The 17480-nt window shown below is 36.8% G+C and overlaps 1 protein-coding gene across 14 annotated transcripts in view; it reads right to left on the bottom strand.

The window, feature by feature from the left end:
- Positions 1-17480, bottom strand: part of CACNA1D (calcium voltage-gated channel subunit alpha1 D) — a 220274-nt gene that overhangs the window by 12726 nt on the left and 190068 nt on the right. For all 14 annotated transcript variants that reach the window (XM_071813160.1, XM_065845268.2, XM_071813153.1 and 11 more), the window contains one exon: positions 12081-12211. In XM_071813160.1, the coding sequence (XP_071669261.1) occupies positions 12081-12211 (131 nt within the window). The remainder of the gene's footprint in view (positions 1-12080; positions 12212-17480) is intronic.

Here is a 17480-nt window from a genome sequence, read left to right as displayed (position 1 = left end):
AGATGTGTATTTAATGTTCAAAACATGTTTGCAGCCTGTGTCCACAAAGGAAACACAAGGAGATCTTTGCTATAGCAACAGCAGTTTTAGCAGAGCTCAGATGGAAAAGAAAGCAGTGAAATAATTCCAGCTCATCTGCACTGCACTGTGATATGCCGATATGTGATTTAAAGCTTTAGTTTAGGACCGAAAACCATCATCTAGCTACAGGAGCATAGACCTCAGCATATATCAGTTCATATTTCCCTCAAGCCTGCTTCCACAAGCAACATGTAAGAAAAGGGATAATGCTGAAACTGCCAAGGACAAACTTGCACATCAGAGAGGAATCAGAGATCATACTCAGGGCCAAGAATTCCATGCTTTTGTATAGGCCTTACTTCAAAAAGGAGATACTTTTCCTGTTTTAACTGTCTGTCGTGGTCTGAAGCAAAAAACACAATCGCGGTCTTGTCAGCTCTTTTTAAAATCTTCTCAGGTTCAGAAGAAATCGAAGATTTGTTTCTTTAGCCCTTTACTAAGACTACACTCACACTACTCATAAGCATGCACAGCACTTGGCTCAATCCTTGACTATGGTCTAATAGCCTGATTTATTGTTTTTCTGCATTTTTTGATGCAGATGAGGGTGTCCCAGCCCATCAGAGCTGTAAATCCATGGCATGACGTCGTGTGTTTCTCGCCCTGGGGTGGCATGAATTTTGTGTGTTGCACACCTCCAGAAGAAGCTGAAGGACCTTGGAGGGCACCAAACACAGCTTGGTCCCACTCATGCTGCCTATCACACACATCCCCTGGAGTACACCACAGCATCGCAGCTGGGTTTCGGCTCAAAACGGAAATAGTTGGTTTGCTGGGGAGCAAAATGGCATTTATGCAGTGTGGGAAATCAGAACCTAGAAAGAGATGAAACAAAAAGCTCTGTATCTAATGGGGTAGATTTACACTAGGCTCCTTTTCAGGTTTCACTCATACCACTATTTGACTTCCTGAAAATGGCGCTTGACTAATCATATTAGCTACATGTTTTTGGCAATTATATTTTCTTCCTCAGGGATTAAATCTGAGAGTTATGCTATAACTGAACAAGGCTCTAAAAATCCTTTACTAGTGAATTAATATACAATATACATTTCATGAATACATTGTGCTTTCTCCCACTTCTTATGCTAATTGCCTAGTCAAGACTTTAGCAAGCTTGCTAAAGTCATCATTTTGTAAGGTGCTAATAGGAAGTAAAATTAACCCTTTAAGGTACAGATTCTGAGAAGACTGAAGGCTTCTATTTATTTAGCAGAGACAAAGGCAGTAGTTTTTTAGCAGGGGGTTACTATTCTATTTTGGTTCTTCAGTCATCAGTCAGAAAAGCCACTTGCATTTCACAATCACTACCTGCTTATTTAATTGCAAAGAAAACAAAAAAGAAAAAACCCCAAAGCTATGCTGACACTTTAACATAAAAATAAACTGAGGTCAATATGAACAGAATACCATGCAAGAACTACTTAAAGAGGAAAACAGGCATGCAGAAAAGTAGCTGAATAGACTTACACTATAGCAGTGAACATAAGAGACATAGCAGTCAAGCTGCAATTCCCCAGTGTTGTGCATCTTCTCAGAGCCCGTCTCCTAATGCCGAAGCCCAGTGCTGCTCTACAACTACACAAAAGCCCCGTGCTCTGTCAAACCCAGGCTCCCTTCAAGCTGAGCCCTTCATGAGCACTCTCAGGCAGCAGTATTATAAATTATAACCCTGACAAAAACTACTGTCTGCCAAATCGTGACACAAAAGTCCCACAAATACATGCCTAAAAGCTGAGAAAAGCCACATGTTTGGCAGCAGCATATTCAATAGTAATTTAATTTTTATTACATTTCCAACTGATTTCTGGTTTACTTCTTTGTGAATTACTCCTCCTTTACCCAAGAGAAAGCAGGCAGCTTTTATAATCTCATCTCTCTTCAGTAATACTCATTTTTGTGTAACAGACCTCTTGCAATGACACACTCAACAGCAGAATACTACAACCTGGTCATCATATGTAAAAGTATATGTTAGTTAAACTAAACAGATCAACTTTATTCACTCACAGCTAGTACAGAAACCACAGGTCCCAGAACCAATAGTTGCCTGCAGAACTAAAATATTCCTCAGATTATTTGCTCTAACAGAACTACCTACAACAATTGTATGAATTCCAACATTAAAATGACTACTCCCATGTACTGCTTCATTTTACCTGGTGTAATCTAGAAGTATTATAAGAACTATTTTTATAACCAAGTGCACTGCAGAGTGAGACAAGTTCTCAGGCTGAGCTCCCACTGATCAGACAATCCTTTGTTAGATCAGTCAGCTACCACTGGATGCAAAAACGCAGGAATTGGTACTTATATGTCAGTAGTGAAGTCCCTCCACTGAACCACATTCAGTGTCTTCTCTGAAGATCGTAGAGGTAGCATGGACTGACAAAACATTCCGCTTTACCTCCAAGTACTTCCGAACCAAACCAAGTATCTCTTAAATAAAATAACACACACAAAAAAATCAAACCAACCATCCCCACATCTCTCCATTAGTTTACAGGGAAGACAGGATTTCCTTCTTTTCCCTACATAAGGTTGCCCATTTTCATGTACCCAGCAAAAACCCTAGAGACATCATAACGCACAAGAGGGCATTGTCCTCCATTTGTGAAGTCTGAAAAACTACTACATTCAAATATGAGATTATTTTGTCTCTCAGAAAAAAACCACGACATTTCATGAGAGAGCCTTGATAGTGATTCGACTCCATTTGCCAGAGGTGTGCTTGTTTCTTTTCACTACAACAGCTTAAGTTTTTAAGAGGCAATTATTTCCCTAAGTATTAATAGAACTTTAAAAGACCTTCTGTTGTGATAAGATATAATGATTCAAGTCTAGCCACATTCCTGAAGTATCGTGCTATAATGACTTTAAAAACAAAACAAAACAAAAAAAAGGTCAAATTTGAGTGTTATACAGAACTACTTCCTCCCAGTTTTAAGCAAGGCTTCTCAGAGCCGCAGAGGAAAGGAAATCACAGCTAAATCCTCTTTACTTTCCTCAAACAGAACAAGTAGACTCTAAAGATTGATAAAATACTTTAATAACATTTCCTTGGGTTGGTAAAGAATACCCTCTTTCTAGTTTCTCTTACATGCTACTTTTTTTATGGCAGATTCTTAGTTCCCGAAGATTTTCACATGGCCATAGAATTCTCACCTTTCCTTATAGGAAGCTTCAAGACTATTTTATGTCCTCTGAGCAGGGGAAAAAAAAAAAACAAACAAAAAAAAACAACCAACAAAAAAAACTTCTAAAATTTTTCCCTAAGTTGAAACGTGAATAATAAATTTTGATTCATTTCCTATTTTTTGTGGACCAAAATACAAGTCACATAATTTCAAGAAACAAGGGGCCAGTTCTGCCATCATATATCCCTCTCAGCTCACCAGACTGAAAAGCTGCCTGGTTCACAAGGCTGTTAAATCAGTCAGGTGGATCACATGCCTAAGAAAATGTGTTTAATAATCCCAGTATATTGTAAAACAAAAAATTGTTCAGTTCTGTTCATCTCTAACTATCTGATAGAGAGTAGTATTATTATCTGTATACAAATGTCTTTGCCTAATGTGACTGTAACTGAAAAAAATACTTTCTCTCACATGGGTGTTAATATTTATGTCCATTTACCCTGTAGCTTTTAGCATATTTTGCTTTCGTCAAAGACAGTAGAAGATGAAAAGGTCTAATGAACAGATAAAACATGCAAGAGATATTTGGGCACCTGTTATATAGGGATAACATTGATCAAAAGTGCATCACTGAATTATTCATGCTGTTCTGCAAGAGAACATCTGTTTCAGGTTTTTCTATTTTGTTGCTTTTTTCCTTGGAAGTAGAGGAAGAAAAGGGATTAATGCTAATAATGTTTGATTGCCTCTAATACTATCCTTGAGATTTCACTAGAAGTTTGCAAAATAAATTATTTCTTATTCAGATACTTTCTTTCCAAAATTTAATTTTTGATGCCTTCCTTGCTTAATTTTTTCCTTATAGGCATGAGAAAGATGAGACGTGTCAGTCTAATGGTTAGTTACCAAACCAGTGACACACTGTGCACTGAACAACATAATTACATAATAAACCCAAGTATGTCTTTAAATAGGCTTTCCTGTAAATGCACAAGATGACTTCAAATTAACATGATAATTCTGTGCAGCTGTGCTTTATGAGGCATAATGGCACCTGCAATGTTTTCAAGATGGCACAAGGCACTAATACACCGGTGCTGTGTCCTAAATAGCATCTCAAGAGACAATTAATGATGCCCCTGTCTCTGAGACAGCACTGAGATGACACACGTGGGCTTTTAAATGCTGAAATAATAGAGCTGCAGGAGTCCCTCGGTGAGAAAAAATATCATATGACTAATAACTGTATTTCTGAATTGGTCATTTAGAGAGAGAAGCTTAAAGATGCCTGAAAAGCACCTCATGCCAAAATATCAAACATTTAAAAGTTAAACATGAAAACATTAAACAGTTAAACATTATTAAAAGACTACTTTTAACAAATGGTAAATAGATTTTAAATTAATTTTCCACATCTATAGTATGCAAAAAACAGCAACACCATTTTAGATGTATGTCATATATTAAGAACTTTGTGTATAATGTAAGACTCCAGAGTCATGACTTCTAGAAAAACATTTAAATGCTTATAAATACTGGAACTACAAAAATATAATTTTCCCTATATCTAAACTTGGCCCACATCCATTTTGAGGTATGGTGCAACCTACATATAGATGCAGTTTAAGCTTAGTTTCAGAAGTGCAAGTACAATACCCTTATTTAAATAATAATAATAATAATAACTATCATGTACAGTACTTCTAATAATGTAAAATACACTATGCTCTCTCTTTTAAGGCATCTTATAGTGATACCAGGAAATTGCAGAGACACTTTTAAGTTTTGTTTCACAGATTTTAGAAGAATGATGGATATTTAAGTATATTGCTTTATAAACTCGCTAGATCTGAAATAAAACATAAATACGGAGTCTAAATACTTAGGTCTTCAGAACTGCAGAATCCTGAAAGCCTGTGACTCTGAAAATGTTCACATAAACCATCACATTTGTATATAATTAACATGGTTTTTACTACCTGCTTATTTAATTGCAAAGAAAACAAAAAAGAATGAGAAACCCCAATGCTACGTTAACACTTTAACATAAAAATAAACTGAGGTCAATATGAACAGAATACAATGCAAGGACTACTAAAAGAAGAAAACAGGCATGCAGAAAAATAGCTGAATAGACCTACGCTATAGCAGTGAACATAAGAGACATAGTAGTCAAGCCGCGATTCCCCAGTGTTGTGCATCTTCTCAGAGCCCGTCTCCTAATGCCGAAGCCCAGTGCTGCTCTATAACTACACAAAAGCCCCGTGCTCTGTCAAACCCAGACTCCCTTCAAGCTGAGCCCTTCTGTGAACACAACATGAACATGGAAACACAATTAAACTGAACCTGAGCAACATATTAACCCCTCAGCTGACGCTCATTAGAGGGTTTGGGTTTTTTCTGTTTTCTTTTACTCTTTACTGCAAGGTTGATATGACTTACAAAATGTGCAGAGAGAAAAAAAAAAGCATAATTAGTTTAATCTGAAACATGTTCCCAAAATCAAGTTCAGCTTAATAGATCAGTGGTTTTTTGTACTTGTGATGTGAAGGGAAATATCTTTTAACTTTTATTTCTGTGTATTAACAAAGAGGGTTACATGTAATTAAACGTGAAATATAGATGCAAATGTTTCCTAGTTTACAGTAATTATTTTCCCTATGAAAAACAGTGTAGAATTAATCAATTCACTCTAAGTACTAGAGAAAAGTAATTAAACTTGTTCATGCTTCACTTAACATTTATTTTACTAGCAATGTGACTACTGTTTGGCTCAATACAAATTTCCATCAGTATAGAAAAACATCTCAAACTACTGCTACAAATATAGTTTTATTCTGATTTTACTCAGAAAATATATTTGTTCCCACTGCTGGAGTATCAGTCAGCAGCATACGACAGGCATATGTCCGAGGGGCATATATGACACCACAAAACTGACAGTAACAGCTAACATGAACTAGTCAGCTACCACTTCAGAATCACTTGCTTTGCTTCTCTTCATAAGGTGCGAAAAACGTGCGTCTACAGAAGACAGAGGGTTCTAATTCCAAGGAAAATTCTTATTTCATTTCTGAAGATGTTTGTGGTGACAATATACAAGTTTAGACAAACTGCTGTTGGTTATAATTTGAAGTGTCCTTTTCCAAGTGAGGAGGAATTTGAAACTCCACAGCAAAAAGACTTTACTGAATAGCCTGGGCAGATGATCTCCCAAGACCCACTTCACTTTCTGTAGCGCTCCTCTTCTCTGAATACACGTATCCAAACAGCAGCCCAGGTTAGGCTAACAGCAAACACTGCATCCTGGAGAAAAAACTGAGCTATACAGAATAAAAATCACCCTGAATGCAACTACTGTGGAGTAAGAAGGGGAATTCCTGCCTGCTGCATCCTCTGGCATTCACAAAGCAAACCCAGTTTTGCAGGGAGCTCTGTTCTCATGTCCTAACACGGCCCAAACTTTATTGTTTCTTCTCCCTCCCCAACATTTCTCAAACGCAGTATCAGAAGCAGCTGTTTTCTTTATTCCAGTTGGGTCAAGGTTCTGGCTTCAAAGTGGTGACGGGGCTGCCAGCAACATCCTCTTGACACAGTACCCAAGATGTGGTCTCATGCAACCAAATAAAATTCAGGCAAAGGATGAGATTTTCAGTCTCATGTGTTAAAATTCCTGAACTCATAATGACCAAAAAAAAAAAAAAAAAAGGTATTCTGGACTTATCCTAGTGTTAATTCAGAAGCTGCTGATTTTACAGCTTCTGCAGTGTCCCCTGAGAGGCAGACACAGCCGTCCCTCCCACTGCAGCGCCTGGAACAGTCTGATCAAATGCTGGACATGGCTGAATAAAATCACTCACAGAAGTAAATGTCTGCCCACCCAGCACTATCAGTTTTCCTTTTCTTTCTCTAGTTTAGCTTGGTACACTACCATTACACTGTGAAAGAGCCACCTGCACAGTGAAAGAGGCATTTCAAAGAGATATTCTATCAAATTAAGGACCAAGTATCACTACCCTGTGAGAAAGTCTTTTTAAAGCTCTAAGTCTTCCTATTAGAAATTTCAGTATCAATTTCAAATGTATTCAGTGTTGTTAAATACTTGCCACTGATCAATTATAACATCCTCTTACTTAACAGTTTCAAAAGGACAGAGGCAGCAGTTTTAAGAGCACTCCATGAGAAGTGCAGCTCATTTCAAAGCAAAAGCAGAACCAAATGCAACTCCTTTAAAAAACTGTTCTGATGCTGTTGGCAGAAAGGCAGGGTAACTCCCAGGACCTATACAACTCTAAGAACCTTGAAGGGGAAAAAAACACACCTTATTTTCTCTTTTTTTTTTTCTTGATGTTTTGCAGGGTTAAATAAAACAGTTAATTCAGAAAGCCTAAGAACTGTAGTAACTGTTTCCTCAAGCCACTGAGCTTCCCCTAACTCAAAACTGCTTTTCAGTAACTATGTGACTATACATAAAATATTCTTTAAAAGTAAGAAAAAAGTACATTCCTTGCATTCTTCAAAAGTTAAAGGATGATAAAATTTCTTTGAAATTTAGGAGGATTATAGTGAAAAATATACACTAATAATTGGTTCAAGTGCAGTAAGCAGCTTGATAAAGTAAATTTTGCTGTAGTAATTTGGCTGTAAATTGCTGGAAGACATTTTGATGCCAACACAATGTTTTTATCTAGTGAATTGTGAATGACAGAAAAGACATTTGGGAGAAGGGTAAAACAAAGGTGCCACCAATTTTAGTTACTACATCTACCGCCAAAACTTCTTGATCTAATAAAAAAGTGTACCTTTTTATTTAACCTTGAAATTAAATCATTTTTGTGTCTCTCTAAAGGTAACATCTTCTAACAACGGTATTTTTACGCACGCTCCTTAGTCAGTTTGCCATCCTAGCTCCACGGATTGAATCTTGAGCTAAATAATGTGGTTTCCAAGGGAAGATTTATTCCCACGCGTGTTGAAACAGGAGTTATTAACATGACCAACAGAGGCCACCAGAAAACCTCACTGGACTTTACTGAGCTCACAGAATTTTGTTCTGTGTTATGCAATTCTCTTCAAGTAACTGAAGACGGTGCAGATGACTTCTTATTTTTTATACTAGTTTTTTTTGGATGTGCTTCTCTTGCAGCAAACATTACTTTTTATGACCTTGAATTCTAGTTTTAATATTACGAAGATTTTGCTTGGAAGTTCTATAAAACCTTTTGTTTTGCATGTCGAAGTTCTTATTGCACATCATTTTTCTGCCTATGTTAACAGAAGTCATTCCATTGGAAACAGCAGCATGGGAAGTAATGTTGTAAGCAGTTGCTAAAAGCAAGGGATCCAACTTACTATCCTAGAACTTAACCAAAGGACTAGTTAAAAAAAATAATATATATATATATATATATATATATATATATATATAAGTAGGCATAACTCTTGAAAGAAGCAGTGCCTTCGGCCATTTGACAGTTAGGTGCTTTTCCCCTCTGTATCTTCAAAAGTACTAAGCAAAACTACCATAAAAACAAAACAACAACAACAAAAAAACCACAAACAAACAAACAAACAAAAACCACAAAACAAACACAAATAAAACCAAAACCAAACAAACCCACTGTAATACCACTGTGATCATGAGGAATAAAGGAAGGAAAAGAAGAATGAGCTATGTTGAAAAAGATCTGATACCTTCTCATAAAACAGGGAAAATGGCAACATGCATTTTCTTGCCTCAACAGTTGTCCTGAGAATTCAAACACAGAAGGGCTTTTGCCACAAGGAACAGATGCCTTGTCTCTCCAAGAGGATGTTTGCTCCCTGAAGCCAGGCAGAGAGTGACATGGCCAACTCTAGGAACCAACAGGGTTATAAAACTGTAACTCATCTCCTGCTTCACTCAACAGTTAGGGATTGATTGTAAAGCTTGATAACACGTTGTTTTCCCCTTTTCTTGCAGAAGCAAGGAAATAAAGAAAGCCAGGCTAGAGAATGCAATTGCAGGCTTACGAGGTTCTTAGGAAGCATGTTCTTAATTAATTAACTAGTTCTGCCGGTAACTCCAGCTACCCCAAGAGAAAGTTACAGATGTCAGCAAAAGAGCATTTATTGCTCACATAGCTTTTGACACAAGTTGGAACAGCACTGATCTTTATCTGCTGGTCTGCTTAAGGATTTTGCAGCATGACAACTGATCTGCCATAGAGCAAGATGCTGACAAGAATTTGAAAATATGGTTGGTCTGGTTCTTTACAAATAGAAGAAGTGGATGGCCAGAAAGCCTGTTCTTATTGTAGCCTCATAAAAGTATTTTTGTCATCTTATTTAAACCCTTAAGCAAACAATTCCTAGTATAGGAAGGTTCTGAACAACTGAACTTGATAAACTAAAGACAGACTTATCCCAGCTTCTGCTGCTCTCATCTTTTCTAGCAGTGCAGAAAGCAGAAGCTGTTTGCAATGGTATCATCACAATTACTAGATCCTGTGAAATCTTAGCTAGTTTAAAGGAGAAACTAAAGAAAAGCTGCTGCTGAAGTCATGCCTCTGCCTTGATTTACAGGAAGTTTCTCATTTCAAAAAGAAAGTTCTCAAAACAATGAAAAGATAAAGTAAACACAGCCTAGAATAAAAAATAAAGGTTCCATATTTACTGGCAGATTTCAGTGAACAGAAGTCAGATGTAGCTGAAGACATTTTTCCCCTCCAGAGAGGAGAGAAGGCTGATTAATTTAGTGGGTTTTATTTTGTTCACAATCTGTTCCATCCATACCTTGGTAAGCAAAGTCAGGTGCTGCAATACTCTATGCGCCACTTGTATAATTAGTTTACATGGAGTTATATAAATAAACAGTAAATTCATCTGGATGAACTGGGTAATAAAGATATAAGTCCGCTGTGATTGTTATATGAACTTCCTTTAGTGTTTACAGTGGAAGCGGGGCACATACTGACATAAAAGTAATCACAATTTCCCTAAGAAACTGGATGAGAGACAGAGTGAAATTGCATGTTTCTGCTTTTCTTAATATATTGTTTATCAGACAGATCTGCAAACTTAAGAGTTTACTTGGAGTATTTGAGAGAACAAATGGAAAAATAGCTGCTATTAGCTCTCCAAGAACTAAGCAATGGCTTCATAGGTACAAGCCTTCCACAAATCGGAATTTTCTAGATCTCTAGCAGAGATTCATGGACATTTTTTTTCATTGTTCTGAATTGAAAAATATTTGTCTAAAGACAGAGGAAGAGGTAATTCCAGTTTCACCTTGGAAACTGAACAAGAAGTGCGATCAGGTAATAAACAGAGCACACTCACATTTGGAAACTCAGTGTTTATGTCAGGTGTGCAACTTTGAAAACGCAAGTTGAAAACTGTAATATTGTGCCTTAAAATTCACTTTGAGCTCCTTATGCTCAAAAGCTTCTGAAATGAAGAAGTCTGCAAACTCAGTCCTAAAAATCCAGTGTCTTTCACTTTCCTCTCAACCTCTCCCAGTCTTTTTCTTTTTATTTTGTCCATTCCCTATAATTTTCTCTTCTCTCATGATATGCAAATCTAGTTCCCACTGTCCTGGCAAGCCATGTGCTCACACATCAATAGCAAGAATTATGATGAATCTTTCTCTGCCTGTTGCACCTCTTGCGCTTACAGTGACTTAGAACAGAATGCGTGTCAGAGCTGCCAGCAGGGACGTGCTTAGGAAACAGGAATGAAATGAATGTTATGGAATAGACTGCCGTAGCTTACTGAATTATTGTGTATATTGCTTCTTAAAGAAGTTGGTTAGAAATTGCTTATATAAAATTCTTTAACAGAAATTACCCACTTACGACAGCAAAGACCATTCTGCTAGATCAAAGTACAAACTGGAAGGAGTTCTAACAAACAAAACAGCATCTGAATCACGCTAACACATCCCTTCCCTTTTAGAAAGGGATTTTCACAACATATTGCTAAATCTTAGCATCAGCATGAAAAGCTATCAGAAACATTAAACATCTTTGTAGTTTGTAGGAATCTAATCAGCATCAACTGAAATTCAGAAAGACCCAATCCAACAGAAATGGTGCAGTGTATGATGTCTGGAATTATTTGAGAACAGCTTTCCATTTGCCTGTTTCAAAGTTCATAATACAAAGGGTATCAACGGAGAGAAATATTCAGAATACACTCTTTAGATCACATATACTCTATGGACCGCTTGCTGCAGGCCGGCTGAAAGATAGGTGGCCAAATCTGTTGTCCTGGTTTCCATTTGATAGCTTGTGTTAAGAGACAGAAGTATATGACGATAATGTAGCACGCTCACATTGCTTTCTATAAAAGAAATTGATTAATGTAAAGTTGAAAGCTTGCAAATACTTAGAAATAGTTATAGGGAGGTGTTTCACAAGTAATCATAAACGGAAAATAAAAAGAATAAAGGCAATTAAGAAGAAAAATGCTACTATATAAAAAACTCTTTACTATAACGTAATGCATATTAGGAAGTTTTCTGAGAACTGGCTTACAGCATCATAGGAACACAAGAAATTAAACAGTTAAAGCAAAACAAGGGACAGGAAAATAGCCCAGAACTTAATTTATCTGAATTTATATCAGCAACTTTATACTGTGATGTATCAATTAGACTTGCTAAGAAATCTTGTAACTGTTGCTACTGTTTGAGTAATCCCCAGGAAACAGCTTTTTGCACTTACCTTGGTACAGACAGAATAGCAGGATTACGTTTTACTTTTCTGACGAATAAGGGCCAAATAAAATCCTTGCAGCACTGCACAATCATCAATATTCATCTACCTGCTATTTCAAGTAAGCTCACAAAATGGTTAGTTAAAAATGTAAAAACAAAATCACCTGCAGAGCAATCGTGGTATTCTTCGCAGGATATTTCCCCACCAGTCCTTGTTCTTTGCGTTTCTTGAATTTCCTAAAGTAGTCCTGTATCAGGAAGGTGGCATAGAACTTCCCCACGGTTACCTCATCATCTAAATGAACAGACCAGACAGATCTCTCCCAAGTCAGCACATTTATCAATAGCCTGTACACTCACATCTGATTTGGGGGGAAAAATGTGATGGGTGCAATAGGTACTACGCTTGCAGCTTACAACAATGGAACCTGTAACTAGCTTAAAAGCAATGTTTTAGCAAGCAGCTTACACTCAGTCAGTTAAGTAAACTCATCTTTAATAAAAAAAGAAAATAGTTTACCAAGTCCCACATACTTCTAAATAAGTTTGTGTAAGTTTCTAACAAAACCATAAACCTGTTTGTGTATGCATAGAAGCTGAAAGACAGGCTTTAGTTACTTGGAATAAATGGATTAAAATAAAATCTACTGTGACTTTCATACACTTATGTTCATAAGAGTGACTCTATAAAGTCCTGCTTACAACATCTCCCCTTTATTTTCCCACTGCTGAATCAAGTTTGCTTAGTCAGTGTACTAATGTAGCATTGTTTTAATTGCATAAGAACTTAAGACATTTTTACACTTGGCTTTGCTATGCGCATTTTTTATTTGTGTCTTGCCCTCACTGTAGCATCCGAGCATCTTCCACTTCAAATTTTGTGTCCCAGATGCTCATGTTGGCCTGTATCTTTTCCCATTTATTGTCACTCAATAAGACAGATTCTAGACTCTAAGAAAATGCCACAGAGGTTACAATTTCACGTATTTTCTGTGGCCCTTGTTCAAATGAAAATGTGCCACCGCCTAGATAGCCTATGATGATAACAGTAAATATGAAACAGTGTGGCATTTTCCCACATTATCGTCTGGTATCAGCTCTGCAATGATGATGGGAATGAAAAGAACTTCCATCAGTTAATTTAGTACAGTTCAAAAGGTATGCAAACAGCAAGTGCAGTAAAACCTAGCATTTTTACAGAGTCACTGTTGTGAACAAAATCCTAATTTCAGTTTTCAAAGTTCAAAGACAGGAACCTTATGAGGATATCGAAACTGCCTGGTGCACAGCACATTAAGAATGTGATGATGAGTCCTATTTCATCATTCAGGTGTGCAAGTTTGATGTCTTGATGAGTAACGCTTGCCAGAAAACTAGGAATAGTTTGCTATTCAAAAACATTGCTTTTGTTTTCACACTTTTTCTCCCCCTAGAGTTATCTGGCATGAAGTTGGCTGTTTCCCTTTCTGCTGTTTTGTCTAATATCTCCATCTTTTCAGTATCTTGAGATAGCTATTTACAAAATAGTTGCTAGCTGGTCACTGCCATATGTGAAGGAGGGCTGGTGTGTATTATGCATCAGTTCTCTCCATCTTTTGGGCTCATGTCCTGATGGGCATCAAGTTCATGTCATTCCAGTTGCTGTTGCTGAGCCAGACAGGTGCTTAACGCTTCTCAGGATCTGGGGTTACTCTGTAGAGTTGTTGCCTGATTAAACACAGAAAAGCTAACGTGCCCAGACACGTTTTAACACAACTTTGTTAGAAAGTATGGAGATTTTTTTTAGTATATGTCATTTGTTTTCTCCATATTTTCACTCTCTAATGGAGCTTTATAATCTTGAGTCTAGTTTTTTGGTTTGTGGTTGGTTTTGTTTTCATTTTACATACAAACACACTGTTACACAAGTTTTTTTCTGTAATTGATTCTCAAGCAAATCTCTAATTGATTGTCACACATGAGCATTTGATTAAAACAGTCTCCTTGTGTCTTTGTTTTATCAATAGTAATAATACGTTCCAATATATCTCACTAATGATAGTATTTATAATAGTGTTTTTACCTGTCATACGACAACTTTTGTAATTTAAATTTAATTAACTTTCGCCATTTCATGACTTGCTTTCACATCTATAAAAAGGATGGGGAAATGTTTCAAAGCAAAAATAATTGTAATAATTGTTTTGAAATATCTTGTTTGGGAGATCAGTCTGTTGCAGGAAGTATCTCAGCACATTAACGAGCCTGCTCTGCCAAATTCTGACATGTCTTCAAAGATCTGAGTCACCCCAATGGAAAATACCAACTCCAAAGTTCATCAGTCTACAGGTCCAGTCTCAGCAGTAAAAAAGCTTTTTAATTGACTTCCCAAATCTAATTTCTAAACCTTTTGTGAGCATCTGCTTTGTCGTCCATCTGTAATCTCTCTTGGTAGCTCCTCAGGAGATTAACACTCTTTTGTATTAGGAAGAGATCTCTTATAAGGCATCTAAACTAAACTTGCCTGCCTTAGTTTAGCTGAATCCATAGATCTGCAACGTAGCTTTGGTCAAACTCCCCACATACGCTTTTCCCCATCCTTTACACTACTTTGTTTCAAGCATTTGAACAGAACTTTTAAGGAAGTGATATAGCAAATGGCTCCTAGAAAGGACAAGCACATAGAAGTGACAGACTTGATATAACATGTACTACTATGGGTTGCACTTAGAGCATATCTCACACCAGGCTATGACACTGCACAACTCCTGACTGTACCTGAGACAACACCACCTGTGAAGTCTCAGCACGCAGAAATGAAGGGCCCTTATTGATCATTCTGGCCATGCACCATCTTTATACAAGCACATTAGATGAATGCATTACCAGTTTGCTGAATTGTGCACGCCCACATCTGTGTGTAAAAACGACACGTGTGTACTTCCCAGGCACAGCCAGCTGTACTGCAGACACACACGAGAACTGAAGCGTGGCCAAGGGGAGTCAGACTTGACTTTGGATTTTGAGTAACACACATATAACCAGGTACGGACAGGTATAGGGAGGCAGCTAAGCGTTACTGACCACAGAATAGACAAATCTATAATTACAACTAGTGACAGCAAAAGGAGTCATTTCAGTAGGAAGCTTTTGGAAGAGAGCAAAAAGTATTAGGCAGGATTAAATGGGCTTGTAGGGGAGAGTGGGGAGTCTAGAACATACAGGCAAATCTTTAGTGAGTTGCATGTATTTCTCTTACTCTAAGAATGTCTCCTAAGAATGTTAAGTCATTCATACATTCAGGCATTTGACTGACATTCTAGATTTTGTAAAGCAGTTTCATTTTTCTGTACTGAAAATGTGTTGCTAACTATTAACTATTTAATTAAGTTATAGGTTATTTAATCAGTACAAAAAAATAACTGTCCATTTCTACTGCATCTACTTATAATTCAGGAAAAAAAATGCTATGCTGATTATTTTCCTTCTGCTCTGCAAATAATTGTTTTCTTTTTGTTCTGGAGGCACGGTCATGAGCACACAAAGAATCCAGCATTCAGGAATACCAGCAAAAGTAATACTGGTGCAAAACATTACAAACTAGACCGCCCAATACTTTTAAGTGCAAGTGATTTTACCATGTTGAATATGGATGTTTTTTTGATTTATATTGATGAGAATTTTCTATCTCCTAGCAGATTGTTATTATCAGCTGTCACTGGTGTTATTGTCATATACAATTTTCTGTTGAATATTAGGCATCAATAGAGACTACTTTCTACTGTATACAAAGCTATTTTACACTCCAATGGCATACGAATGTAAAATAGCTATATTCCTCCTCTTTCTAGGTGGTTTACAATATTTTCAATTTTCTGCTAAGTCACAACAAAGTCCACAGAGAAACAAACCAAAGTGAAATAAAAAATTCATAAATATTAAGGACTTCTCAACATATTTGTATTTATACAGGGTTGTAGAAGTCATACACTGTTTCCTATCAATCAAGCAGTGATCCAAGTTTTCAGCCTTATAGCTACACTGAAGAGCTACGTTTGCAGAATAGATATTAGCAATGAATTTTAGTATAGCTGAAAATAAATATACAGCTTATATTCAGCAATGAAATGAAGCTGAAGTTAACTGTGAGTTACTATGTAAGATTAGTTCTCGAGATGTAATCTTTACAGATTCTTTGTCAGATTGATTTAGGCAGGCACAGCTCACTATTCTGAAGCATGCATCTCTATTTCAATTAAAAAATGTAGGGGAATCAAATTGGCAAGAGGCAACACTAATTCCATGCCACCACCCTAAAACAGAATTGCTTCAGAATATTCGGAAAGACTCATAGTTGAAAGGAACAGAGGCTGCAGAAAAAGCTCAAGCACATAGTTACAACAATAACAAAGCAATTCATCTATGCCATGCAAGCACTTAGGCGTAAGGCTAAAAACAAGAGAGTAAAACACAAAAAGTTGTTTTAAATGTGCAGTATCGGTTCCCCTTTGGATAGTCGAATTTGCTAGATTTTCGCCTTCATTCCCACTGCTATGTGTCGGCCACCACACCAACAGCAAGTGGTTCCCTCCGGCGACAAAGCTCCTGCTGCTTCTGGGCCTGAGCATCACCTGCCACAGGGACCAGTGTCCACCACCAGCCGGGCTGGGATCTTGGGTCTGCTTCCAAACCCGAGCCTGACCAGTCTTGAAAGCTGCTGTAACACTACAAAAGTACAATAAACTACAAGAAATACCAGATGATTAGAACGCATCTGTGTATTAGATGTTTAGAGAAATATATCCTGGGTGTGGGTGACAGTGCACCAGATCCTGCACCTTTAAAACTTGAAAAAACAAGTAAAAAACCAGTTACCTAAACCTGCACTACAGCATATTAATAAAAATGTATATATTGGAAAAGGCTAAATATATATATATTGGAATATATATATTTAAAAAGAGAGATATAATGAATATTTGACATTTCATTTTACAGCACGTAGGAACAGCTAACATACGTGCCTTAGAATTCTTGCAAAGGTATTGGTGTCATTAGAATTTAGGTATCTCTTTACATGGGCCATATTCATATCTCAGTCATACTGGCATAAACCTGAACCATTTTCATTATCTGTTGACTATGGAACTGCTCTGGTTTAAACCAGTGTAACTGAGATAATTTAGCTTTTTGCTTCATCAGTTTAGCAACAAAACTATTTTTAAGCTGGTAATTAAAATTTTCTAGTTTTCTTCCAAGTATTCAACATATACAAGGATATAGGCTATAATGTAGTGTACATTGTCAAGCTTAATTAGCACGAAACATGTTATTTTGCTCAATGCATTGAAATAAAACTAAGTTTAGTTTATTTTGCTGAATGACTTGAAATGGAGACTAGATTTAGGTCTAATAAGGTGGTGTTTTCAAGCAAGAATATAAGCATAACATTTTCCTCTCCTCCTTTTTGATCTAAGAAAGTTGTATTTATCAGTCCTATATGTATTATGTAACAGGACATAATTTTCTCTATTTTGTAATATTTGTTTTGTTGTCCTTTAATGACATTATAATTTCAAAATTTA

Source organism: Patagioenas fasciata, chromosome 10, assembly GCF_037038585.1.
Source record: "Patagioenas fasciata isolate bPatFas1 chromosome 10, bPatFas1.hap1, whole genome shotgun sequence".
NCBI lineage: Eukaryota > Metazoa > Chordata > Aves > Columbiformes > Columbidae > Patagioenas > Patagioenas fasciata.
Note: the sequence above shows the minus strand (reverse complement) of the source record. Positions and strands in the feature narration are given on the sequence as shown.